The 26,014-nt window shown below is 41.1% G+C and overlaps 1 protein-coding gene across 3 annotated transcripts in view; it reads right to left on the reverse strand.

Moving 5' to 3' along the window:
* Med23 (mediator complex subunit 23) overlaps positions 1-18,987 on the reverse strand; it is a 44,747-nt gene extending 25,760 nt beyond the window's left edge. For 2 of the 3 annotated variants that reach the window (XR_003378178.1, XM_005360910.2), the window contains exons 1-12: positions 18,863-18,987; positions 18,533-18,564; positions 18,284-18,371; positions 15,338-15,462; positions 14,065-14,176; positions 12,989-13,087; positions 11,814-11,915; positions 10,265-10,334; positions 8,501-8,613; positions 6,036-6,131; positions 5,468-5,485; positions 215-415 (exon numbers count right to left, since the gene is read on the reverse strand). Coding sequence is in view for 2 of the 3 variants with exons in the window: in XM_005360910.2 (XP_005360967.1) it covers positions 215-415; positions 5,468-5,485; positions 6,036-6,131; positions 8,501-8,613; positions 10,265-10,334; positions 11,814-11,915; positions 12,989-13,087; positions 14,065-14,176; positions 15,338-15,462; positions 18,284-18,371; positions 18,533-18,564; positions 18,863-18,910 (1,104 nt within the window). In the remaining variant the exon portion in view is untranslated. The remainder of the gene's footprint in view (positions 1-214; positions 416-5,467; positions 5,486-6,035; positions 6,132-8,500; positions 8,614-10,264; positions 10,335-11,813; positions 11,916-12,988; positions 13,088-14,064; positions 14,177-15,337; positions 15,463-18,283; positions 18,372-18,532; positions 18,565-18,862) is intronic. The other variant, XM_005360911.2, reaches the window with a different exon arrangement.
* Between the last annotated feature and the right edge of the window lie 7,027 nt (positions 18,988-26,014).

The following is a 26,014-nucleotide window of genomic DNA, read 5'->3' on the forward strand; positions in this document are numbered from 1 at the left end:
GAGAGAGAGAGACAGAGAGAGACAGAGAGAGACAGAGAGAGAGAGAGACAGAGAGAGAGAGACAGAGAGAGAGAGACAGAGACAGAGACAGATTGACTCAGGCCCCGACTGCTGTCCCCTCTGAAGCCAGTATCACTGGCAGAGCTGAAAGCAGTCTAAGCCATACCAATCAGCAGGTAAAGTGGCTCTGAGCCAAGTGCGCTGTGGTACATACCTTCTGATGGAGAGAAAGAACCATATGTGGAAAACTGGCAAACTGGAAAAGCACAAAGAAAATGAGCTGACTGGAGAGATGCTGCCACAGGAGCTGGCTTGTTCCCCCATCGTCAAACTTCTCCTCGGTCTCAGACCTCTCCATGGCATACACCACCAGGTCCACCAACTGGTCCTCCAGCACAGGGCAGCGCTGCTTGTGCTGTAGGGCAGAGATTAAATACAGTATTCCAAAAGCCTCCTGGTTAGTTTCCGAAGTCACCAGTTAATGGGCATTAATTGTAACAAGAGGGCCGAGAAGCATGGAATGGAGTTGAAGTTAAGGTTAGATCTAGTCAATTAAAGCTGCATCGTGTCATATTACCATACAGGATGAGTTTCATGAAAAGTATTTTTCATTTCTCCTGCTTCTAATTAATTTTGATTTTGAATGCAGAATTATTTCCATCTGACAAAAGGCAATCAAAGCAATTTACTACTTTGTAAAGATAACAGATTAAAGCGGACATGATAGGGAGACACTATCATTTTTGCAATCTAAATCGAAAAACGAATTTCCAGAGATTAACTATTTAGAAAAAACAAAGTAACAAGTAACTTTGTTAAAGTAACAAGTCCAAGCTTAAGTTCCATCACTAACAGGGGTAAATCAGCTACCAGAATGTCTGTTCTTCAATGTGTGGCAATAATCCTGATACTGAAATGGAAACCTCTTCCATAACCAAAAAGAAACTGATCTCTGAGCTAACCTCTGTTCTTCCCTTCTCTGAAGGCCAAACACAATGCAGCTTTAATTTTAAATTAGATCATTTTAATGTCTAAAACAAGAAAAAGAGCTGATTTAAACACTAACAATGAAAATGCAACTTCCCTTTCTAGAGGCAAAAAGATTTGTGTTTTAAAAGTGATTTAAAATGTACTTTTAACAGAAGAATTAAGCTATATTTTAAAAGCAACTTCATTTTTTTCTTTATAAATGTTGTATTATGTAGTAGCAGGCAGTTGGAAGCCTTTCTAATGAACATAATTACTAAAATATAGACGATTCTTCCTATACTTTAGATGTAATTATCGATGTCTTTTGCCATGAAAAAGGGATATTTCTTGAATTTATAGAAAAATGCAAAATGGGGACAAATCTGGAAAGAAACCAAACAATGCACTGCATCCCCTCCTTGCATGCTTTGCCAGCTCCACATTGTAAAGCTCCAATATGGCTGCACTTTCTCAATGCATGCAAATAAAACAAACATCTACCCAAAACGGTAAGCATCAATGGTTGGTTCATATTCTATTTCCCCCAAACACAAGGCCATGATCACAGGTCAACCACGTTACAGGTTACGAAGAGCAATAGTAACACCACCAGTTGAGACTCCGGGACTTCTCCTCCAGATGTAGTCATCAGTATGAAGCAGAGCAGAGTGCAACAGACAACACTACAGACTAGTTCTCAAGTCAGCATGCAACTACTGTGTACAGGGCTTGAAATTCACTAGTTCTGCCAACCACCAACAACCTAAGAATGGCTCCGACAACACGAATTTAGAGCGAGATCATCCAAAGTAAACAAGAGTCAGAAAAATTTGTGGAAAGAAGGAAAGCCAGGATTTCCAGTAGGAATTTTTCATTTTTTTTACTAGTGATGAGAATTTGCTCCTACTTTGGAGACTAGCCAATTTGTCAACTACTCCTCCATCCATGGTGGTCTTCCATCAGTCTACTTCAGGAAAAAAGAAAAGACTAAATAAAATTGGTGTTTAGCACCTGAGCCACTTTGGAGTTTTCCTTTCTTGTATTAGATATTTGTTTTTTTAAAGATTGGATGTTTAGATATTTGTTTTTTTAAAGACTGGATGTTTACCTACAAATTTTCAGGCAAGTTTTGATGGCCACAAAGTTAAGGGTTTAAAGAATACCAAAAATATTAGCATTTTAACAAAATCAAAGCAACTGTGAAATTCACAGTTCAAGCTGATGTTCTTTCAACACATGCCACATCTCTTGTTTTCACCCCAATTTCTCAGTTAAGAACCAATCAGAATCTCTCTGCCACCTCAGACCTTGGTATCTCCTGGGAGTAGAATGTGTACTGGATGGATTATTCTGGATAAAGTCAGGTACTTTGTTTAAACTAAACTTAAAGGTGGGATTAAGCACATTGTTTTATTTGCCAATTGACAGAATCAAAAGAAGAAAGGCCTGAGATATATAGAGTGACCTATACGTCTACTTTTAAGTAACCTTTGTGCCAGGAGGCAGACTGGTAGAGCTGACAGGAGCGGGGCCGTGTGGATGCTGACAAGACAGCCTGTGGTATGCAATGTTCCAGGTCAGCCTAGGGTACCTACGCAAGATCCTAAGTGAAAAAAACAAAGTATAAAAAAAGTATAAATAAATAGGTTTAGTTTTATGTTTTGTTTTCTCATGTGTGTGTATGTTTTAAACTCAAGATTTTGCTATATAGCTCTGGCTGACCTGGTACTCACTATGAAGTCCAGGCTGAACTCAAACTTGAGGAAATCTTCCTGCCTCAACCTCCTGAGCAATGGGATTACAGGTATGATACCACAATTAATTTGCTTTAGTTTTCAACTACTATAAAATAGTTATATTAAAATAAAAAGTCTTCATCATACTTCAGATTGTCTCATAAAGTGGACTAAGTGAACATTTTAAAGGTACTTTAATATTTTATTTATGTTACTAGACTGGCATAAATGTTGAACTTTTAGTTTATAGTGTATCTATATGCATAGATATTTTAAATCTGCTTTTAACAATGAGAATATCTAATTTTGTATTTTAAAATTATTTCTCCACATAATAGTTCAAACTATACTAGACCTTAGTTTACCCCTCATCCGCAGCGTGCCCTGCTTCCTTCCCACCACTTGGATGGCTGGTAAACCAAGCTGCTTTCTGCATTCACTCAGACTCGCTACTGAGTAGTACGGGATGCTTTTTACGGAACACCTCCCTTTTGCATTACACACTTCAGAAATTTTACTTACAAGGGTTCAAGTTAATGCTAAATAGTAATTTACATCAATTTTAAAGCTGTCTATTTAGGACAAGTCGGGAGGTGTAAGTCTCAAGCCTATTAATCCCCTACTTTTACCAAGGAAGCTGTCAATCAGAACCAGATCCCTATGTTAGTAAACAGCTCCCAGAGGCATTTCAGAGAGATGGTAGCCAGAGCCTACACACAGCATACAAATGCGTAAGAGGTGTAAATGATTCATGCTTTTAGTTGTAAGAAAAAAGATAGAAACTCTGACGTGAACATAGAACAAACATTTTTTCTTTTTTCCACATTCTACCTTGCTGTGGCTGTGGAACAAGGTTATTTATGACCTGTCTGAGATCAATTTTAGGATTAACCATGACCTAATTCCTACTGGAAAATGCAATATGGACAGGTCATAAAGTCTTCAAGCTTTAATTATTGCACTGTTAGAGAAAGGAAAGAAAGTACAGCAAAGGGTACATAGTTCTGTAATGATAAGAGATGCACTAAGATGATTTGATCCTTGTATTCATACGTTTTTATCCTCCATGGTCTCCTTTTATACTCTGCTCTCCATATGTAAAATAATATAGCAAGGCATGTCGGCATATTATCTTACATCGGTAGATCCACTCACTATAGAGTTGCCTATGGCAACCATTACCCATGAATTGTGAATTTTTGACAATGTTTCCTCTACGGTGGGGCCAAAACTAATAATGTTCTGTCAGCATTTCCATTATAAACTTTATTTTTAATGGATCTATGTCTTAGTCATAAACTTTTTAAAGGTTGAAACTTATTAAAATGATCAGATCACAAATACCCTTCTTGGAATTATTTTGTCAATTTCTATCTTAAGGATAGCTGCATCCTTCCCCCAAAGGAGGGGAGCAAGCCACAGATAGCTAAAGATATAGGGCGGATGTACTTGCAGCCCAAATGACATTTAGCCACCAAATTAAAAAAGAATGAGTCAAGTATGATTTAACTTTCACTGCAAAATTATTTTTAAGACAAAGTGTGAAGCATTCTTGCAAAGTCAGCTAATACTTACCTCTAGCTCAAGTGAAAGTGGGTCAGTTAATGACTGTATTTAAAATGTCACTGTGACAGATTATAGGAGGTAACTGTCAGGTACTGCAATGGTCAAGGAGTTCCAGTTTCACATGTACAAAGGATCTTCCAAACAAGGAAACTTGGTAAATTTTTTTAGAAGAAAAAAAAATGAAAATAATAAAGGAGGTACTACTACTGGCGTGAGTTTGGCATGCAGTTTCAACACTGAGCAAGTTTTATGGCCAAGCCGTATGTCCGTAAAAATAGGGCTTTATCAATGGAAGCACTGGTACAACCTTCACTATAGTATTGCAAACAGCAACGCTACTTAACAGAGCCTAGACAAGAGCGTCTTTTTAAAATCAAAAAGCTGGTCTATTTTAATATGCTGGGCTCAAAAATTGTTAACAAAAATAATTGGAACCACTATTTTGCTTAAAATCTCAAAGGTGCAAAGTCCTGGAACAGACTTGGGACTGCATAAAAGTTTGGCTTGTCAAATGTAGCCAGTGGTTTTCTCCTGCCACAGGTGAGCTTCAACTGAGGAGCCCACTCTAAGAGAAGGACTGACAAGGGTGTTTGTCAAGAGGTGTGGGGTCACCTAAGAGTGTGGCATTTCTTAGTCAATCCCCATATTTCCAAAAAAGCCTTCCCTGTTTAAAGCTCACCACTCCAACTTTTAAAAGCAACATATTTCTATGAAAATGTTTTTTTTTCCTTTCTTTTTTAAAATTGTTTTGGTTTTTAGGCAAATCATCAGAGTATTTTTGTTGCTGCTATTTGTTTTTCTTAATAGTCTGGAAAGACAAGAGTCTACCACCAATCTTTCCAACTCTGAAAATCCCACCAGGCTAACTTTAGCCTGAAAATGAAAAGAGTAAAATGGAGTGGGGGAGAATGCCATCAAAAAGTGACAGGCTTTACTGAGTGCCAAGTGTTGTCTCTTTCTTAAAAAACAAGAAACCAAAAAATATATATCAAAAAAGAAAACACCAAAAATAAAAACAAAAACTATCCACCAAAAAGAACTCTCACATCCCAAGAAGGTTTTTCAGTGGCCTTGGTCTCAGCATGGTCCCGCCAATTTCAAGCCCCGACCATACACGTATTGTCTAAATGAATCAGTGGCTACAAAGCGGCCAGCGTATCGTTAGTCACAATACAACAGTAAGGTTGTGAACATACCTGAGCAATGTTCAAGGTCTAGAGCATTGGAGGATGGGCAGGACAAGACAGGACAGAACAAAAATAAAGGAAGAAAAAAAGAAAAGACAAAACAGTGACTATGAGGCCAGCCTCAAGAAACCCAAAGTCAGCACAAACCCGCCCACATGTCAAACCACTGAAACCAAACAAACACACACCAAAAAAAGAAAAAAAGAAAGAAAAAGAAAAAGTCAGCAAGGTGGCCACTCTGAAGAAATCAAGGGTTATAAAAAGACACCCAAACAACAACAAGGTCAAAAAATATGGTTAAGTCATGTGTAGGTTTCTCTGGCAAAAGGTAACTTGAAACTGGCCTTATAGAAAAAAAGCAATGCAAAACAAACCAACTTTAAAAATACCTCCCTTTAAATTTAAACATTTTTAATGCAATATATAAATGATAGAAGACAACATTGTTGAATAAGTTTAATACTGAAAAGGTCATCGAAGAGTTCTTAACTGTTTTGTTTGGTTAACTATGGCAAAGAAAATAGAGAAGAACAGTGAAGATCTACAGATTTGATTGGCTTCCAGCATAGTACAGTACCTGCTTATTTAAACCTAGCATATTGCAGACCATATCCCTGGAATAGGGCTGCTCCAATACATATCTCAACAAAGCAGTCTGTGGTTCAAACAGATCCTTTAAAGGAAATAAAAAAGAAATTACTGCTTCAAGATTAACAAATGTGAATGCAAATTATTTGGAAATAAGAGTAAAATCTCCCAAAGAACTTGTTACCTTCCCAGTACGCGAAATCTAGTAGGGAAAAAAATTATATTTAGTGTTTACAGGTGATGTGTCCCCACCTTTAATTTGAAAACCAGGGTGAAAACCTTATGCGAGGTCCTTTAAGGGTTAAAAGTCAAGATAACACTAGATAGAATCATCAGAACTTCTTATTTCCTGAAAACAAAACATTTACAGTTTCCCATTTCAAGAGTCTATTCTTAAAATAAAACATCAATTTTATGTGTCAGTTTAGATAGACTTTGTCCTTGGTGACAGATAGTCCTTAGACACAATGAAGGATTGCTAAGATTTCTGCTTCCCTTCTGTGCAAAACTGACAATTTTCCAGCAGTTTCTACATATCTAAGCATACAATTTCTTGTAACTAAATCCAGTTTATACAACTACTTCTATGACAGTACATCCCAAACCAGAACCATTTTCTGAGTTTACAGCTATTTCCTAAATGATCATGTGGCAGCATCCCTCAATATAAGCTAGCATCTAGCATCCCTCAACATAAGCTGCTGGGCCCTGCTTCTCCAGTAAGACTGTCAAACAACCTTAGCACTTAAACACACACAGTTTTAGGAAAGGAGTGGGTTTACGCCTGTGCCACTTCAGAGAACCTGCACTTAACATACACTAGTTCTGAAATAATCAGTACTTGTAAACACATACAGAGTCAGTTTTCTAGCACACGCATCTTCTTCATTTCTGTCTGTGCTGGCAGAGCCCTCACTCTCAAAAGTCTCTGCAAAATCTACTTCAAACACTGTTTGCATAACAGTTGCTCAACTGTATTATTTTATAGATCTCAGATGGAATTCTGAAATGAATGGGGGCAGTTTATGAATGAATTTTTAAGACATGCTTTAAAAATGTACTAGTGGAATTGTGACGAAAACTGAAGAACCGTTATTGCCTTAATACAATCTTTTTCCTTCTAAATGGATCCCGCCCCTCAGTTCTCTCCAGCTCCACACTGACTTGCTGCTCCTTTCTTCACTAATGCTGTATCTGTGGAAGTGATAAGAGACATCCACATCCTTTCAAGCAGTCATTTTAAAGGATTCCTTGTGAGGCTGGAGATGGCTTGGCTGGTAAGAGGGGTGGCTATTCTTCCAGGACCGGGATTCGACACCTAGAACCTAAAGTGCAGCTCACAACCACCTACAACTCCAGCTTTGATGCCCTCTTATGACCTCCAAGGCAATCCATTCATGTGGCACATGGACATCATGCAATGCATAACACTCGTATACATAAAACAAAAATACGATAAAAATCTCAAACACACACACACAGGATTCCCTGTGCCATTTTAAAACAGAATAACCAGTAAGTTTTACCGAGAAATTTTTATAATAAGGGCTGGTTTGTAGACACAGGTCATTTTTTGCTTGCTTGGTTTTGTTTTGTTTTGCTGAGAGAGGGTGTCACTCTGGTTTAGAACTTACGATGAAGACCTAGATGGACAGAACTCACAGTTTCCTCTTGCCTCAGCCTTATAGTTCTGGGCTTACAGACATGAACAGTGACGACTGGTTTTGTGGACACAGTTCTAAGGACAACTAGAATACAGAGCCAGCGTAATCTGCAAGACTGCTTATTAATGCAGTAAGGGGGACTGCTCTTCCTTAACAGAAAATCCCCCAGTGATGACAACAACGCAGCCTCTTTACATCAGTATTAAACTTAGAAACATGACTTCAGACAGCCGCATTTGTCATAAACATCAGCGCAAGGAAAAGATTCTTCTGCTTAGACATCTAACCAAAGAGAATAGATGCAGTGCTCAAATGCTCTCTTCAAGCTAAGCACTAGTGCCTAAAGACCAATAGTGATGTGTGCAGGTCCTGAGTTCAAATCATGACTCTTTCATTTTTTTAAATGTAGAGTCTTAGACAAGAACTGTACTTATGGAGAGTTTATCTAAGCACCACTAAGGCAAATCCAAAACCACAGAGTATATCTGGGTAAGAGAATGACATAAAACCCATAGTCAGATGTGGCAGAACACAGCTGCCATCTCAGCATGAGCTAGAGGCCAGACTACTGTACAGAGCTCCAGGCCAGCCAAGGCTACATAGCAAGACCCTAGCAAAAGAAATGGAAACCAAAGACAAAACCAAAACACACACCATAAAATATAATAAGCCATAAGCTATCTTTCATTAAAATAGTTACTTTTCTAGACTATTAAGAGGCATCTGGCTTTGGACACATGACACTATGGGATGGTGACTCTTAGACAGCCAACACTGGATTAATACATACCTTATCATATGGCAAAAGGCCTTTCAGAGGAAAGCGAAGAGTTGCGGGGTCCAGTTTCCAAGAATTACAGATGGCTCCCGAGTTGTTCACAACTGGCAGAAGACTGCAACGGCCTGTACACATTACAAAAATCTTTCTATGTAAACCTGACCTCTTCAGTATTTAATGAACATGCATGCTCACGAGGACTGGCTTTAACGCCTTTTGGTGCCGTCAGGACACTAAAGAATGACAGTTTTTATTACCTGAATTTCTTTCTGATGACTGGACAATCAATTTGTACAAGGTTTCCAAATTCAAAACTGTCCCATTTTGTTTAAGTGTCTAAGACAGAGGTCAGCAAAGAACAGTCCACGAGCCAAATCTAGCTGGCTATCTGCTTTTGCCAAGTTGTAATGGCACACAGCTGCCTCTGCAGTCTGGCAGCAAAGCTGCTACAGACGGCACAACACAAAGTTTCCAATGTTCACGGCATGGACCTGCACAGATACATGGATGCACAGCACAGATCTCTTCTCTAGGGTTAATGCTTTCTTCTTTTCTTTTGCAGGGTATCCGCAGAAGACTTTGATATAGTGTATGCTGACTGCCTACACAAGAGCGTCACTTAGTTATCCCACAGACAATCCAAGCTCAACCTATCTGAAATGAACTCAGCATCGTATTTCTTAGGATCTAGTTCACTTCTGTAAGTCAGCTAATGATATTAATATCTAATCAGTTATAAAAACTAGAGCTCAGAATTTTCTGTCTAGAATCTATGCAGTTTATCTTCATATTCCCAGTGCCGAAAACTGTACTGACTTGTGAGAAATGCTCAATATCTGATCATTTTAAAAAAGGGGGTCCGTATTCCTAGAGGGCTAAATGGCTATCATCATAACTTTTAGAAATAATTTGGAAATATATTTCAGCATTGAAAGATTATCAAATGAGAGAATCAAACCAAATATAAGAAAGTAGATAGCTAAAATATCCAGTGAAGAGCTAAGGTGTGAATTACAATGGACTGGAAGAGTTTGGTATTCCCAATACAATGGGCACAGCAGAACAAGTTTGCTGACACTCCCAGCTGTCTAGAGTTTAGGAAGCATTTCCAGGGGCGAGAGATGGAGCTCAGCTGGGCATGCTCAGCAGGCATGAAGCCCTGGGTCCCATCCCCAGACCACATAAACGGAGTGTGGCAGCACAGCTTTGTAATCCTAGCACTGAGAGGTGGACACAGGAGAATCAGATGCTCAAGGTTACACAGTCTGAGGCCAGTTTGGGTTACACAGACCTTGTTTTAAAAACCCAAAAATAAAATACAATGAAAGTTATGCAAGCTAACTAAAATATACCAAATAAAAAGTGTTCCTAGTTAGAGGTAAGACTTCTAGAATGGTCTTATGTGAAAGTCACACCCATCTATGATTTCTGTCGTTACCGTATTCAAAGCACCTGAAAATCATCATTACTGGTTTCCTCGACATTACAAAGTGGAGAGCCACTCATAAGAGGCCACCTTTCAGCTTTGTCCATCAGACTCACAGTCACAAAAGATCAGGTATTGTGTAATATACTAGGCATACTTTTTTTTTTTTTTTTTAATTTTCGAGACAGGGTTTCTCCATAGCTTTTGGTTCCTGTCCTGGAACTAGCTCTTGTAAACCAGGCTGGCCTCGAACTCACAGAGATCCCCCTGCCTCTGCCTCCCAAGTGCTGGGATTAAAGGCGTGCGCCAACACCACCTGGCCCTAAGCATACTTTAAATTGTAATCTTACCACAAATGGAGTTTATCCTTGCTGTAGGCCTGAAGGTGTCCACAAAGTCTGATACTAAGTTTCCTAGTAACTAAAAGAAAACAAATAAATATAAAAATAAGACCAAGATTACCCAGCATAGAGTGATCATCCATTGGAATTTAAAAATTAAATAAAAATTGTACATTAAAAATTAGTACAAGCCTAGCACAGAATAATTATTCTAGTATATATAGACTAGTGTGTTCTTCCAGATGCTTGTCACTCCAAGTGTCCCTAAGTCATGAAGCTGTGTATATTATTAAGCACGTAACATAAGAACTGTCTTAATGAGTTAATAGAGATATAAAACAAATATATTATGCTAAAAATACACTTATTGGGCCAGTGATATGGCTCAACTAGTCACGATGCTGGACACCAAGGCTAATGGCATCAGTATAATCCCCAGGACACACACACAGACAGAAAGAAAACTGACTTGTGCAGGTTAGCCTCTGGCCTCTAACCATATGCATGGTGTACACGGTCCATATACACCAAGTATTAAGTGTAGAAATATATACTCTCCAAGGATAACATAACCATTTGAACATGTGCACATGGCACTATTCTTCCCCTGGAGCCCCTCCCACTCTAAGGACTCAGCCTTACTTTCCCTATGTGCTCTCTGCTACATAAATCTCTATCTTTTAAAGCAGGCTGTGGGGTGAAACGGTTCAGCAGGTGAAATTAATTGCTGTGTAAACCTGATAACCTATGCTTGAATACTGGATCCCACTGACAAAGGAGAAAATCAACTCCCAAAGCTCTCCTGACTCCACATTCATGGTATGGCATGTGTACAGACATACATATTTTACTGGCTAATCTTATGTCAACTTAACACAGGCTGGAGTCATGTGAGAGAAGGGAACCCCAACTGAGACAATGCTTCCATAAGATTAGGTTAGTGGCCTACACCCATGCACACACACACACACACACACATAGTTAATTTTAAAATTTAATATTGACAGAGTAATTCCCTTAAAATATGTATAAAAATGAAGGGTAATTACAACAGACTGTATTGTTGGTAGTAATACGTTAAGAATGCTTTAAATATTCATAGCTATTATAGAGGAACAGAAGAAAAATCTTAGAGTACAGTGGTGGGGTCATTCCTGGGCCAACAGTCCTGAGTTCTATGAGAAAGCAGGCTGAGTAAGCCATGGGCAAGCAAGCCAATAAGCAGCACCCCTCCATGACTTTTGCATCAGCTCTTGCTCCAGGTTCCTGTCCTGTTTTGAGTCCCTGTCCTGGCTTCCTTTAGTGATGAAGAGCAAAAAAGAACTATAAGCCAAACAAATCCTTTCTTCCCAAGTTGTTTTGGTCACAGTGTTTTATCACAGCAACAATAACCTTAACTAAGACAAACACACACACACACACACACACACAAACATACACACATGCAGAGTGTGTAACACACATACACGAGTACATATATGCATACAAGCAATACAATTAATATAGATTTGATAAAACTTTGATAAGAATTTAAAATTTTAGACAATGCAAAATTTACCCAATGTGGAAGTTTTCCCTCAGGATATAGTTTCCTGATCTCTGTGACTGCAAAATAGGCTGGCAACAGGCAGGCATTTCGTTCCAAGATATACGCTATAACCTAAAAGAAATAAAAAGGTAACACTATTCTTGACTAGTCTCACACACTAAGACCTTTAAATACAACAACAGAAAGGATTTAAAAAGGAGTAAGTAAGGCTGGGAGATAACTCAGTTGGTAAAGTGCTCGCATCTGCACACACCTGCAAAATGCTGACATAAAGACACACTTCTGGTAAGTAAACTCAAGAGGTCTGTCATACATCATGGCTCCAGTTAGTCAGGATATATTACATACTTGAAATAGTTATGTGGATCTTAAATGTTTTATCAAGAAAAGAGAATATAAGGGAAGCATGTCTGAAATTCCAACACTTGGGAAGTAGAGACAGGAGAATCAAGAGTTCAAGCCTATCCTCACCTCAGCTGAAAATTAGTTATATAATACCCCACCTCAAAAAATAAGACAAAAGACTGTGAGGTAAACTATGCTAAACTGTTTGACTTAATCATTCCGTAGGTATATGTCTATTCACACATACATGTACACACACACACTCAAAAAGCAGAATTATTATTTTAAAATTTAATATTAACAGAGGAATTCCATTAAAACATGTATAAAAATGAAAGTTAATTTACAATAGACTGTATTGTTGGTAGTAATACCTTAAAAAAAAAAAATGACTTGGGCTAAGATGCAGCTCAGTGTGGCAGAGCACTTGATCAAAAACAGAACTGATTTTATTATTGCAGAGGGAACAGAATGCTCTACAACTACTGCACGTTACTTGTGTAAGTGCTGTGTGAGTTACATGCACACGTGCAGTTGTTCCTGCCTGTGCACGTGCATGCAGAGGCCAGAGATGAGTATAGGTGTCTTCTTGCTGTTTTCTGATAGGGTGACTGACCAGCAAGCTCTTGGGATCTGCACACCTCTGTCCCACAACAACAGGGCTGTAGGCATGGGGGACAGGGCACATGCCTGCCTGGCTTTTTTACACAAGTCCTAGGTATCTAAACTCTATTTCTCTTGTTTAACGTCAAGTGCTCCTTCCCACTGAGCACTCATGTAAAAAACCTAGACATGGGAGGCTCCCCCATGAATTTCAGGCATGTGCAAACTTAAGTTACCTCTCGTGCTGCCAGGAGCTGCTGGACAACAGCAGAGCTTACTGTATTCGGGATTGTCAAGATTTTTTCCAAGATCACTTTCAGGAGATCTCGAACACCCTAATAAGAAAAAAGACGACATGGGTTAAAACAAAAAGTATGTATAAAGTCTTCTAAGTGAGGTGAAACAGCCAAGTTTCAGGAGTGTACACTGCTTCAAGGTCACACTTTAAAATTTTCAAATCAGAGGTAACATACTTCTAACACTACCCTGAGAAAAAAAGAATAATGCTCCACAATAGGAGAAAATTCTACATAACATCTTGTAATGAAAATCCCTTAAAAAAACAAATGGAACTTTCTATACTCTGCCAATCTTTTCTGGCCCTCAAAACAGTCGAAGGGTTCCTACTGTTCCAAAGGTTAAAAAGCCCAGCTTCGCTGTGGTCAGAGATGCATGTGAAAACCCTCTGGAAACAGGCTAACAATACTCAGTTTGAGTAAAGAGAAAGATCATCTGAGACGTCTTCTGTGATTAATTTTAGAGTTGGCTATGATTTAACAGTAACTATCCCCCTGGTCATTATCAGGTAATTTCTGTTGTGGCAGTTCCTTAACAAAGGACAGCAACCAACAGGATTGAGTGAAGCTGAATGGCGGCTGCAGCTGTGGAGCTCCTGCACTGTACGGGGAACTTTAGCGAGAGACTGTGCTGTTGCTTTTGGTCAGGAGCAGAATCCTGAAGACAGGTAAGGAAGGACATGATTCTAGAGAGATCAAGGCAGAGTGCTTGGTCCACAGACCCCTGCTCCACATTCTTCATTTCACGAAGCAATGAAGACTGGTATCCAACATGGATTATGCCTTGTGACATCCCATTTCACTGTAACAGCATATCAGTCCTGTGTATGTTTTCAAATGTTGGGAGAAAAAAACTGTAAACTGAGTCATTTTAAATCCTTTCAGCACAGATGCAAAAGAGCCAAGTTATTAGTACTCTCTACTTTGTTTCTCTCACGTGAAATAAGATATACATCCTGTAAGAAATAATCATGTCTTAAAGCAATCACTTTTTACAATGAGGAAATAAATGATACCTTGTAATCCACTCCTCCAATGATTTTCCGAACCAGCTTAAACGTTAAGGCCCAGAGCTGTGTTCTTTCCCATTCAAGATTGTCAGAGTTTATCAAAGATTCACAAACCATCCTAGGGGATAAAAAGGAGCATTCCAGGTATGAGAGAGAACCCTAAAAATTTTCTAACAGCTATGGTCTGTGGATGCTGGGTACTGTAAGCGCCAGGCCAAGCAGGCTTTCTAAAACTACACTGTTAAAGTGTTCCAGGGATATGTAACACTTCCTGTCTTCTACTTGGAAGACAACTCAAACTTTAAGTAGAACTAAATGATATTCACTATGCTATGTTTTCATTGGGAAAAAAATCTATCAAAAGGTTTTGGTTAAATATTTATCAATTACCAGGAGGTGACAAATTGTATTTTTTTCAAGGTGACTACATTACATATTCATTTGTATGTGTTTCTGTGAAATATGACACTGATCATACCCCTCAGAGAGCTAGAGGGATGGTCTGTGCTGCCTGGGCAGGTTTAGCGCTATGGCAAGAATGCAAGGCTCCATCTTGACTATATTCTCTTTGCATACTTTTGGTAGCCCCAATACATGTTTCAGGAGATAAATGAGTATAGTAGCATTTCATTTGTATTTTAATAAATAAAGCTTGCCTGAGGACCCGAAAAGTAAAACAGCCACACTGGCCAGACGTATAGACCAGGCAGCAATGACACACACCTTTAATCCCAGTAGCCACACTAGCTTGCCAGAGAAACCAGGCGGTAGTGCAAGTGGAGAGGATTATAAGACGGGAGGAGAGCTTTCAGGCTCAGTCTCATTCTGAGATTCTAAAGGCAGGATCGCCATTTCAGACTGAGGTGAAGGTGAGAGCCAGTGGCTGGTGGCTTTGCTTTTCTGACCTTCAGGTTGAACCCCAATATCTGTCTCTGAGTTTTTATTAGTCATGCTTCAAATGAGCATGAAAAGCTTCTTTCTAAATGATGAAGCATTATGAAAATTAAACAAAAACGGCTATTGAGATGATTCAGCAACCCAGAGCTCACCCTCTTCTGGCCCCCTCATGCATACACTTATATACACGGCAACTACTAACACAGATGTATATACATCAAAAACAAAATAAATTTAAGACCAAAAATACCTACCTCTTAAGCTAACTTACTTAGGAGCTTCATGCCCCTTTCCGTACCCTTATCTCTGTACAACAACCTCAAATCAATTTTGCTTCTTTACAATAAAAGGTCTTTGCATTGTTCATCCTCACCAACCATACCTGGGTGGAAGGAGACCGGTCTCAACTGCCATTGCTAAGCAGTCATAGAGGAAAGAGATTCTTTTGGGGCTGTGCTGGCCATGAATGAACTTAACAATCCACTGGATGCACTGTTCATGAGAATCCTAAAAATTAGAAAATGCTTTTATTTTAGGCCTGAAGCTACATTTTCTATCTAACACAAATGGCTAATATCATACCTAGGAATATATCAGTACTGCAGATGAAATATTTCACTATGAACATCAGTAAATTAAAATAATTCCTAAAAGAGCAAGACTCAAGTCAGATTCAACTGTAGGCATGGGAGTATATGCTTGTAAACCTAGTACTTGAGGGGATGAGGCATATTGTGGCCATCCTGGGCTACATAGAGTGTTCTAAGTCAGTCTGAGCAGTATCTAGCAAAATTTTGTATCCAAATAATAAATAAATAAAATTTAATATTTGTTGTATTAATTTTTAAATCTTTCAATTACATAAATCTATGTTAAATCTAACTCCTACCATGAGACCTCCAAAAGTAGATTATATTAACAAATTCACGGCCAATAGAAAACTCAGTTAAGCTACTGTGAGCAGCATCTTTCAGGGGGATATAAATATTCCTTTATTTAGGAAAAACCTAATATGGGTGGGGCTTCAGCCTCATCAAAATGGAAATTAATCCAATCCCCATGAACGCCATGATTCCAATCATGAACTGAACGTCTAGGTTTTTGTAATTTGACTGATACTGACAGTCACTGCCTTCCAGGACATCCCAGAAGGCTCTCGATGCCTTGCTCTTCCACACTACCACTGAGCCTTGTGACTTAGAATTGCCCATTTTACTTTTAGCTTTCTCTCTTAATACATAAACTTCTTGAAGACACCTTAACTCACTAAATGCTTAAGGGATCATTTTAAAAACTACCTGGTAGACGGTGGTGGTGGCACACGCCTTTAATCCCAGCACTCGGGAAGCAGAGGCAGGTGAATCCCTGTGAGTTCAAGGCTAGCCTGGTCTACAAAAGCTAGTTCCAGGAGAGCTAGGACTGTTACACATGGAAACCCTGTCTCAAAAAACAAAACAAAAATAAATACATAAAAACTACCTGGTGAGATGCTCACCAGGCAAAGGTATTTGCTGCTTTGTTGCCAAGGCTAGTCTCCTGAGTTTGATTCCCAGAACCCACATGGTAGCAAGAGATACCTCACTCTTGTAAGCTGTCCTCTGTCCTTTACACAAGTGCTGTGGTACACATACAAACAAAACCAAAAACATATTTTTAAAAAGCCCAACAATAATTTAAAAATAAAGAATGCATGAAAGATGCTAAACATTAAAAGAAAATGTAAAGTTTTTTCAAAATAAAATTTCTCAGTGCTTGATACACAAGATTAAGAAATTATTACCATTCTATTGTATACATCTAAGGAATAAATACTCTCACATGTTGGTATTTGGATTGTAAACAAGATAACCCTTATAAGAAATAATTAGGTAATTCCCATAAAACTACAAATATTGCTGGGAGTCATTATGCATGCATATATCCCAGAACTCAGGAGGTATGGAGTAAGGCCACAAGTTCAAGGCCAATCTGGACTACACATCTAGTTCCAGGCAAGTCTGGATTACACATAGACTATATCACATGTTATACATCTCCCCTCTATAACTAAGAAGAAAAAAAAAACTATCTTTTGATTTAGCAATATTACGTCCAGTAGCTAATTCTAAGTCTGATCAACAATATTATTCACTATAACACTGTTTAAGGTAGACAAGTTAAGAGAAGCATCTAACTAAGCCTGGTGTTCCAGGTCCATGACCCCAGGAAGCAGAGGAAGGGGACTGTTGAAAGTTCAACAGGCTCCAAAGCTACAGAGAAACCCTGCCTCGAAAAACCAAAAAAAAAAAAAAAAAAAAAAAAAAAAAACTTGAAAGTATGTGGTTAGTTAATAAAGGTGAAGAGCCATATTACAATATATCCCACTGCTACAAGACATAAGAAAAGAAAAGAAACTCTTAAAATTACCTGATGCTACTTACAGAACTTACTATTAAGGGGGAGAAAAGTAAGGAGCTAAGTGCTGATCACTACAAATGGTGCACGGTGATTCTATAGAGATAACATAGAATTCTGAGGCTGGGGGTGCAGTTCAGAAATGAGGGGATGCCTAGAATGGGGGTACAGCTTGGTGATGAGTGTGTGTCTAGCACGTGTGAAGAAGTGATGGCGGACGACTTTGCAACCCCAGAACTCAGGAGACAAAAGCAGGATGATGCAGAGAGACGCTGTCATGTAGATGAACAGTTCAAGGACACCAATTGGGATCCTGGCTCCAGCCAGAAGGGCGGGTGGCTACACTAGGAAAGGAAGAAGACTAGCCTTCGGTGCCACTCTGATGCCTTACATATTTCTGATTTACATCAAAGTCTTACCTTTTGGGAAAAAAAAATTAAACTATGCTGTCTTTAGGACCCACACTTAAATGGCAAATATATCACTGGCTCACAGGCAGAGAGCTCAGTAGCTCATTTCCCTATTCTTAGTGAACCATGAGGAGATAATGTACTATTCTAACATGGACTCTATTACCGTGTCTTTATGAGGATACACTCATAAATACTGGGTAAGTTTTTGAATAGTGACATTTTTCATTTACAAGAAATGTTTAACATTATCTGTTTTCACATGGAAACCAAAGATATCAAGATAGGATGAAATGACCTTATATAATCTAACATGGGAGAAATTTTTAAAAAAACATCTCCCGCTGCGATCTTATTACACTGAACTTTCAATGCAGGTTCTCCAGTAAAGATATGAACGTAAAATGACGGCAATTTTATTTTTCCCTTTCCTAAACCACCTCACGAAAAAGATCAATGCAGATGTAAAAAGCAAAAAAGGAAACAAAAGCCAGCAACCGGGTGTTACAAAAGAAATGTCTCACCTGAGAAAGCCCATTCCAAAACTGTCGGAAGGCTGCCAAACAGCTAATTAGTTTTGTTTTTTCATCCTCGGGGGTATCCATAAACATGCTGAAAAGCAAAAAAAAAAAAAATCACATTACTTGCTACTGGTTTTAAAAGGGTAAACAGACAGCAAGGCAGTTCTTGTAACTCCCCCAAACAACGTAAGTAAAATCTTAGAAAGATAAATCTCCAAAACCCCTTCAAAACCCTGCCTGCCACATACTCACCCCGGGAAAGCCTCTTCTATAATTTCTGTTTTCTGCAAACAAACACAAGAAAAAGTAGTAAAGGATCGGAATAGTAAATGAGGGAGTGGGAGGTGTCCCCTGGAGAAATATTCTAGGGCAACACAGGACAAGTCACTTTTATGGGGAACGCGCGGGAACTAACGAGGCTTTCTTTGAATCTGACAGCCGCCCGGCGACCGCCAACCCCAGGAGAGATTCCAATGTCAAAACAAAGGGGGCGGGAAAGGAGCCTGGCCAGGCCCAGAACCGGGACCCGCAGACCCTGCCCCTTCCCATGCTCACCCTGGGGTTACGGACAGCTGCACTCACCACCACCTCCTCGAAAATGCTCTGCAGCTGCGTCTCCATCGGTAACATCGAGCCCCGGGCTCCCGGGGTGCCCGGCGAGGCTCGGGTAAGCCCCTAGCTCCTGGAAGAATGGAGCCGAGGGGTGGAACCACAGGAAGGAAGCCCGGCTCTCTCCGTCGCTTCCTTCAGAGGTCCGCAACTAAACAGAGCCCGCCCGGAAGCTCGAAAAAGCCAGGTGCGTTCTCGTTACAACCCCCCCCCTCACCGGATATCTGTAGCTCTGCTCGATGGTTCCGCGCGCTGAGGTGGACTTGGACTACAGGTCGCCACCTCCTGGCTGGAGCTGGAGCTGCGTCCCGTTTGGAGTTCACTTGCAGCCAAACCAAGTGGTCTCTGTGGAGGACTGATCTTCAGAAGCAGTTGATACCACTTTATTCTTTTTGTTTTGTTTTGTTTTGTTTTTCGAGACAGGGTTTCTCTGTAGCTTTGGAGCCTGTCTTGGCTCTTGTAGACCAGGTTGACCTCGAACTCACAGAGATCCATCTGTCTCTGCCTCCCGAGTGCTGAGATTAAAGGCGTGCACCACCACGGCCCGGCAATACCACTTTATTCTTGCCCACATGGACCGACCATATCTTCTCTGTGATAGCCACAGCTGCTAGCACATGGGCATACCACCATCTTTCAATGAATGTTGAAAAAAACAAAGGAATAAACACATTATTCTTTTGCAAGAGAGTGGTGGTGTTAAGTATATGATTTAAACACAGCATTTCGCAGCCCCTGGAACTTTTCTCACATCCTATGCAGCTAATTACCTAGCCACACTGCCCCACACCCAGGAAGCACTCACACTTTATTTATACAACCTTGAGTTTTTCCTCTCACCTCCTCTCCTTGTGCTTTTCAAGACAGGGTCTAGCATAGTCTAGGCTAACCTGGAGATCAACTGTATAGCTCAGGTCGCCATTGAACTCACAATCTTCCTGCCTCAACCACCTGAATACTGGGATGTTTTCTTATTTTATAAAAGTTTATTTCATTGTAGATTAATTTCAATGAATACTTTTAAGTTTTTCTTGTTCTTGTTTTCTCGGTATCAAGAAATTTTCATCTTTTTCTAAGGCCATGATGCTATTTGCCAATGTTTTCTTCCAGAAACTTTATAGTTTTAGCTTTGATATTAAACTCATTGATTTTTTTAAATTATCTTCCTTGGCTAGTGATAAGTTATCACATAATTTTTCCTAGGGCAGATATAAATAAATGTCTACAAACCCTGAAAGAGGGCATTGACAGAATAAAGAAAGGATTCCATTCAAGCCCAGCTTGGTGAACCAATGTTTATTATAGTTACTTAGGGCAGCATTTTGTGACTTGGGCAGACTTATCATTGGGAGCTCCTACCCCAAGCATGGATGCCTTATACAAATATGTACCACTGGGGCGTGCCCTCTCAATAAATTACTTACTTTCAATACAACGTTGGGGAATAGAGGGTGTTTCTGGGGATCTTGTAAAGACTGTGTTGAGTTTCCATGGGGTCTTTGTTTTATTTGATAGCTTTGAGACAGGATATTTTTTTAGTCTAAGATGACCATGGGCTCACTACATAGCAGATAATGACCTTGAATATTTGATCTTTCTTTTATTGTGGGATTTTCATGCAGGAAGACGGGACACCACTGAGGCTTTCTGATTATTTGTGCCAGCACTAGCTTTTGAATTTACATTCAAAGATGGAGCCCCTACCCCAGAGGGGTGTAGCCTTATATAAGCTACTCTAGTTCCCCTTCACCTTCAGTCCCCCCTTTGTCTCCCTTACATGGTAACATACATTCAGACTGGGTGATCTATGTTACAGGGCCATGGCAGAGTCACGAACACCCTCATAGAAATTACTTTTGCCATATTGCTATCCCTTAATTATGAGAAGAATCTTACCACATTGCCTCCACCTCCTGAATGCTGAGATTACAAGTTTGTGCTGCCATACTTGGTTCATGTGGTGCTAAGGATTGATTGAGCCTGGGGCTTCCTGCTTGCTGGACAAGTATTCTACCAACGGAAACACATCCCCAGCTGACATGTGTGCATCATGCTGGCAGCTTAAGGTTCTCTAGTGATGGTAGTCCAAGTAATTCTCCTGCCTCAGTCTTCTGAATCCTGAGCTTACAGACATGCTTCATCATGCCTGACTTTATTACTGTGAATTTATTGTTAATAGATGTGGAAATTTGTCAAATGCTTTCCTTTCTATCTCATATGTCTTTTAGACGATCAACTTTAATTCTTGAGAAAAATCACCCGTTGGAGTCATAGACTGCTAAAGTTCCTTTAGTTTTGTGTGTGTGTGTGTGTGTGTGTGTGTGTGTGTGTGTGTGTGGTGGGAGGTCCTATGGAATAGTACAGACTGCTAAGCACATGCTACTTCCTGAGAGCTCCTAGGCAAGAAGCTGGTGAATCACCAGTATAGCCAGGCAGAAGTTTAGTTTCCCAGCAAATGTAACAGACACATACAAGCACTGTATATGATTGTTTACTGTGCCATGGCTCCTAAACACTGAGATGAACTATTCACTTTTCCTGTTGGAGAATAACCTAAAGACTTATAACCACTATGTTGCTCGCTAGGAATGTGATAAGAAAGACTGGGAAGTTTAAACAATAGAAATTTATGTGATCGCAATTCTGGAGGCTAAAAGTCTAAGACGAAGGTGCAGTCAGGACTGGTTTCTTTTCTTTCTTTCTTTCTTTTTTTCTTTCTTTCTTTCTTTCTTTTTTTTAAAAAAACCCTTTCTTTTATTTATTCTATGTGTCTTTTACATCATGCGTCTTGATCCCATTCATTTCCCCATTCCTTTGCATCTGTCCTCTGCCCCTGCATCCGCCCTTCACCCCTGCAACCCTCAACCCCCAATAAAACAAAATTTTAGAGAGAAACAAAAAGGAAAAAATAAATCTCTTCATGGAAGCTGTAGTGTGACACAAGCAAACCCACAGTAAACCCCTTTGTCCGTTCACTTGCAAGTGTTCATTACCGAGAGTCATTGGTCTGGATCGTGACCTCTGGTTTCTACTACACTTTCAATGCTGGGCCCTCACTGGAACTCCTCTTGGATGCCCTGTTGTTGCCCGAGTCGTAGAGATCCTGCGGCTCTGTGTCTGCAGGTTAGGTTCTTTCAGATTTTCTGGTAGATCATAGATGCGGTGGATTTTGGGGCCGATCAAGTCTTAACCTGGTCTGCGCAGGTTCAGGGCTGGTCTGCCCACAGTTCTTTCCTGTCCTCACCACCAGGGGGAGCTCTCCAGCATTGCCCTGGATAATTCGCCTCGTATAGCAATGAATGCGGGGTGAGGCCAGCTTTCCTGCCTTCAAGCCCTCAGGACTGGTTCTCTCACCTTTACAGCATCAGGGCCAGCTCTACTGTGTTGCCCAGGCGAAATGCAAGGACAGTTCTCCACCTCTACACCATCAGGACCAGCTCCATTGTGTTGCCCAAGCAAGATACAGGGACAACTCTGCAGTGTGCTGCAGCTGGTAAGGGGCAGGGATAGCCCTCCCACTCTTAGGGCTCCAGGGCCAGCTCCTCCATCTGTGTCAGGCATTGATGGGCAAGGAGTGGAGAGGAGGGCATTTCTCCTCTACCGCCATGTCTCTGCTGAATAACGGGGAGCTATCGCTTGCTCACATCATCAGGGTTGGGTCACGTTTACCTCGGACCACTGGGCAGCTATGCTGTGCTGCCTAGGCCAGGGACAAGGTTGACTTACCTGAATGCTGCAGCTGATAAGCAGGGGTGGGGAGGGGGAGTCGTCAGCTCTCTCATCTGTTGCAATAGGTAAGAGGCAAGCGGTAAAGGGAGGCATCTCTCCCACTCCCATACTGCCGCATGATGGTTGGTTGAGTCATTGGGACAGTTCTCCCATGATTACAACGTGGGAGCTGGCTTACCCACGCCTCTGCCAACAACGTTGGCTCTATTGTGTTACCCAGGTGAGGGACAGGGCCTGCTCTCCCAAGGGCTGCAGCTGGTGGGGAGCAGGGGCAGCTCTCCCCGTCTTGTGACCTCAGGGCCGGTTCTCACACCTGACTCAGGCATTGATGGAAGGCAGGGGGGGGTGGGGAGGGGACTCTCTCCAGCCTATGCCACTGTGGTGATATCTCTTTGTATTTTAATAAATAAAGTTGCCTGAAGGTTAGTGAAAAGCAGTCACGCCACTCAGCCATACAGGCTGGACAGTGTTTACACACACCTTTAATCCCAGCAGCCACACTAGCTACCCGCAGCGGCTGGGCAGTGGTGGTGCACACCTTTAATCCCAGCACTAGAGAGGAATATATGACAGGAGGAGACAGGTCTCATGCCCAGTCTCATTCTGAGGGTTTGTGGAGACAGTATCGCCATTTTTGCTTTGAGGTAGAAGTAAGAGCCAGTGGCTGGCTGCTTTGCTTTTCTGATCTTCAGGTTGAACCCCAATATCTGTCTCTGGGTTTTTATTAATCATGCTACATGCCACGACAGGAAAAATAGGTGAGGGGCCAGCTCTCCCTTGCTCGTTGCTTTAGGGCTGACTCACCCACACCCGAGAAAATAATAGGGCTGGTTTCTTCTGTGGCCTCTGTCCTTCATGGACATCATCTTGAGTTTTCTCATTGCCTTCCCTTTGTATGACTGCTGATGCCATTGCTTCTCCACCTCCTCCTTTCCTCCTCTCCCTCTTCTAATTCTAATGATAGGTTCCATGTCGCCTAGGCTGGTCTTGAACTAACTTTGTCAAGCTGCCTCCTCTTTATGTATATCTATATCCCTGTGCTGCTGTCAGCCTTGGTCAGAGAAGAGTCTCCTTGCAGTGGGCATCAGTCAGTGGAGAGATGCATAGCTGGTTGAGGAGCTGAGAATAAGAAGTGAGAGCTTGGTCCTATCAGAGCATCTGTCGCCAGAGCTGTAGAGGAGAAGAGCCAGCAGACAGGGAAGAATGCTGGCAAATGTACCTTCTAGAAAGTGATATGGGTATCACCATAATGAATTCATGGCACTTGTGGATACCTTCACCAGATCAACATCAAGCCAACCAATATCCTGGCATAAAGAAGTTAAATGATCTTCAGGCCCCACCCCTTGCTGAAGAGCTATACGCAGTAGATAGTTTTGAGGGAAGGGAGAATCCTTTGATTTTGAAGATATGGCCACTGGTAGGCTTTCCATCCTCTAGGGGAAGGCACTACATCCATGCACATGTGACAGTCCTGACTGATCTAGTGGGTTATAAATGGATAAGACACAAAGTAGGGAAGGGGACATGTGGAGACAATATGTGGAAAACTGGAAGGGCAAATGGGAATATATTTTAGTGTGTACACATATGAAATTCTCAAAAATAAAAATTAAAGATAAAATTATACATTTACTTATGGATTCATGTGGAAGTGCTCTGGTGTGGGTGGGGACGTCGGAGGACAACTTGTGGGTTCCAGGGATTTAACTCCGGTCACTAATGTTTGCCTTTACCCGCTGAGCCATCTTGCTGGTCCTCTTTTAAAACAAACCTCACCTCTTTATACTTGTTTCTTCTGAAGACATTTTCTAAGTTAAATCCAAGATTCAGTTTTAGCTCAGTCAAGGTCCCTAAAAGATTAAGGGAAATTCTCAGGTTGCTGAGGGTGACAGCATGGAGATGTCTCCGTCCCTGCCACCACTGATAACTGTGCACAATTGTTCTGATCCAAGCTCCTTAAATTTCTTCCAAGTGTCTTTCTTATGTAAACTACAGTTAGTAGGCCACACAACAGAGTTTCTGCCGCCCAGAAATGTTGTCCTGGCCAATACTGGAAGCAGAATATGGAAACAGTACATCTTCATACAGAAGGACGAAAAGAAACTTAAAGGCTAAGTATGCAACTCAGTGGTTGAGCATTAGCCAAGTATGCTCAGGGTCCTGGGATCAGTCACCAACCTTTTAGAAAAGACAGAAAAAAAAAGAAGAAAGGAGGAAAGGAGAAGGCAGAGAGAGAGAGAGAGAGAGAGAGAGAGAGAGAGAGAGAGAGAGAGAGGAAAGAGATTGAGATTACAGTAAAGAAACCTAGTGGACAGCACGTTAACCAGCTGATCAAACATTGTCATCAATGAGAAAATGTGAATCATGCAGCTGCCTGATAGGATGTCATGAGAACATTGTGCATTTTTTTTTTCTTTTCTGCCAGTGTTGCATAGTGTTAATCTTCCTCATGAGGAAATACAAATAGAACGAATACTTACGGACATTCTCTGAAGCAACTGCATACTTCATGGAGAAATATCAAGCTAAGATCGATGGGTACTCTACAAGCTAACTGGTGTATTTCCTCATGAGTTAAGAGAGTTAGGGAATGGCTGAGAAAGGCTTCGAGAACGAGAGACCTATTCAGTGACAGCTAACACAACCCATGACTCTCAGCAGCATTTCTTATACCAAAGGAAAGTTGATGAAACCTAAAAGAGAACTTACGATTAGATGGGAGACGCAGACCAGTGAGAGGCCCTGTTTTTCATAGCTGCGGCAATATAGAAAAGTGCCTTTGTTTTTAGAACGTGTACATACTAAGTAGCTGCGGAAAATCTAAGAACAAGCTGGCAACTCACTGCCTTAGCTCTATCAGAAATTTGGGGGAACCAGTAAAAACAGAACGGTGGTGTTGAGGTTTGGATGTGGAATGCCCCCCGTATACCTTTGTGTGTGAATGCTGTCCCACCCCTTTCTGGAAGAAGTGGGTCCCTAGTGATGGCCTTGACACTTTATAGCACAGCCTGTCTTACTCCCTGCTCACTGTCTGTTCCCAAGTGTAGATACAAGGTGACTGGAGGCTTCCTGCATCTACAGCTGGGGGCTTCCTGCTCCTGCAGCTGGGGGCTTCCTGCTCCTGCAGCTGGGGGCTTCCTGCTCCTGCAGCTGGGGGCTTCCTGCTCCTGCAGCTGGGGGCTTCCTGCTCCTACACTTGGGGGCTTTCTGCTCCTGCAGCTGGGGGCTTCCTGCATTTACAGCTGGGGGCTTCCTGCTCCTGCAGCTGGTGGCTTCCTGCTCTTACACCTGGTGAATTACTGCTCTTACCCTGGGAGGCTTCCTGCTCCTGCAGCTGGGGGCTTCCTGCATCTACTCCAGGTGGCTTCTGCGTCTACAGTTGTATCTTTCCTG

Source organism: Microtus ochrogaster, linkage group LG4 (genome assembly GCF_000317375.1).
Source record: "Microtus ochrogaster isolate Prairie Vole_2 linkage group LG4, MicOch1.0, whole genome shotgun sequence".
Taxonomy (NCBI): domain Eukaryota; kingdom Metazoa; phylum Chordata; class Mammalia; order Rodentia; family Cricetidae; genus Microtus; species Microtus ochrogaster.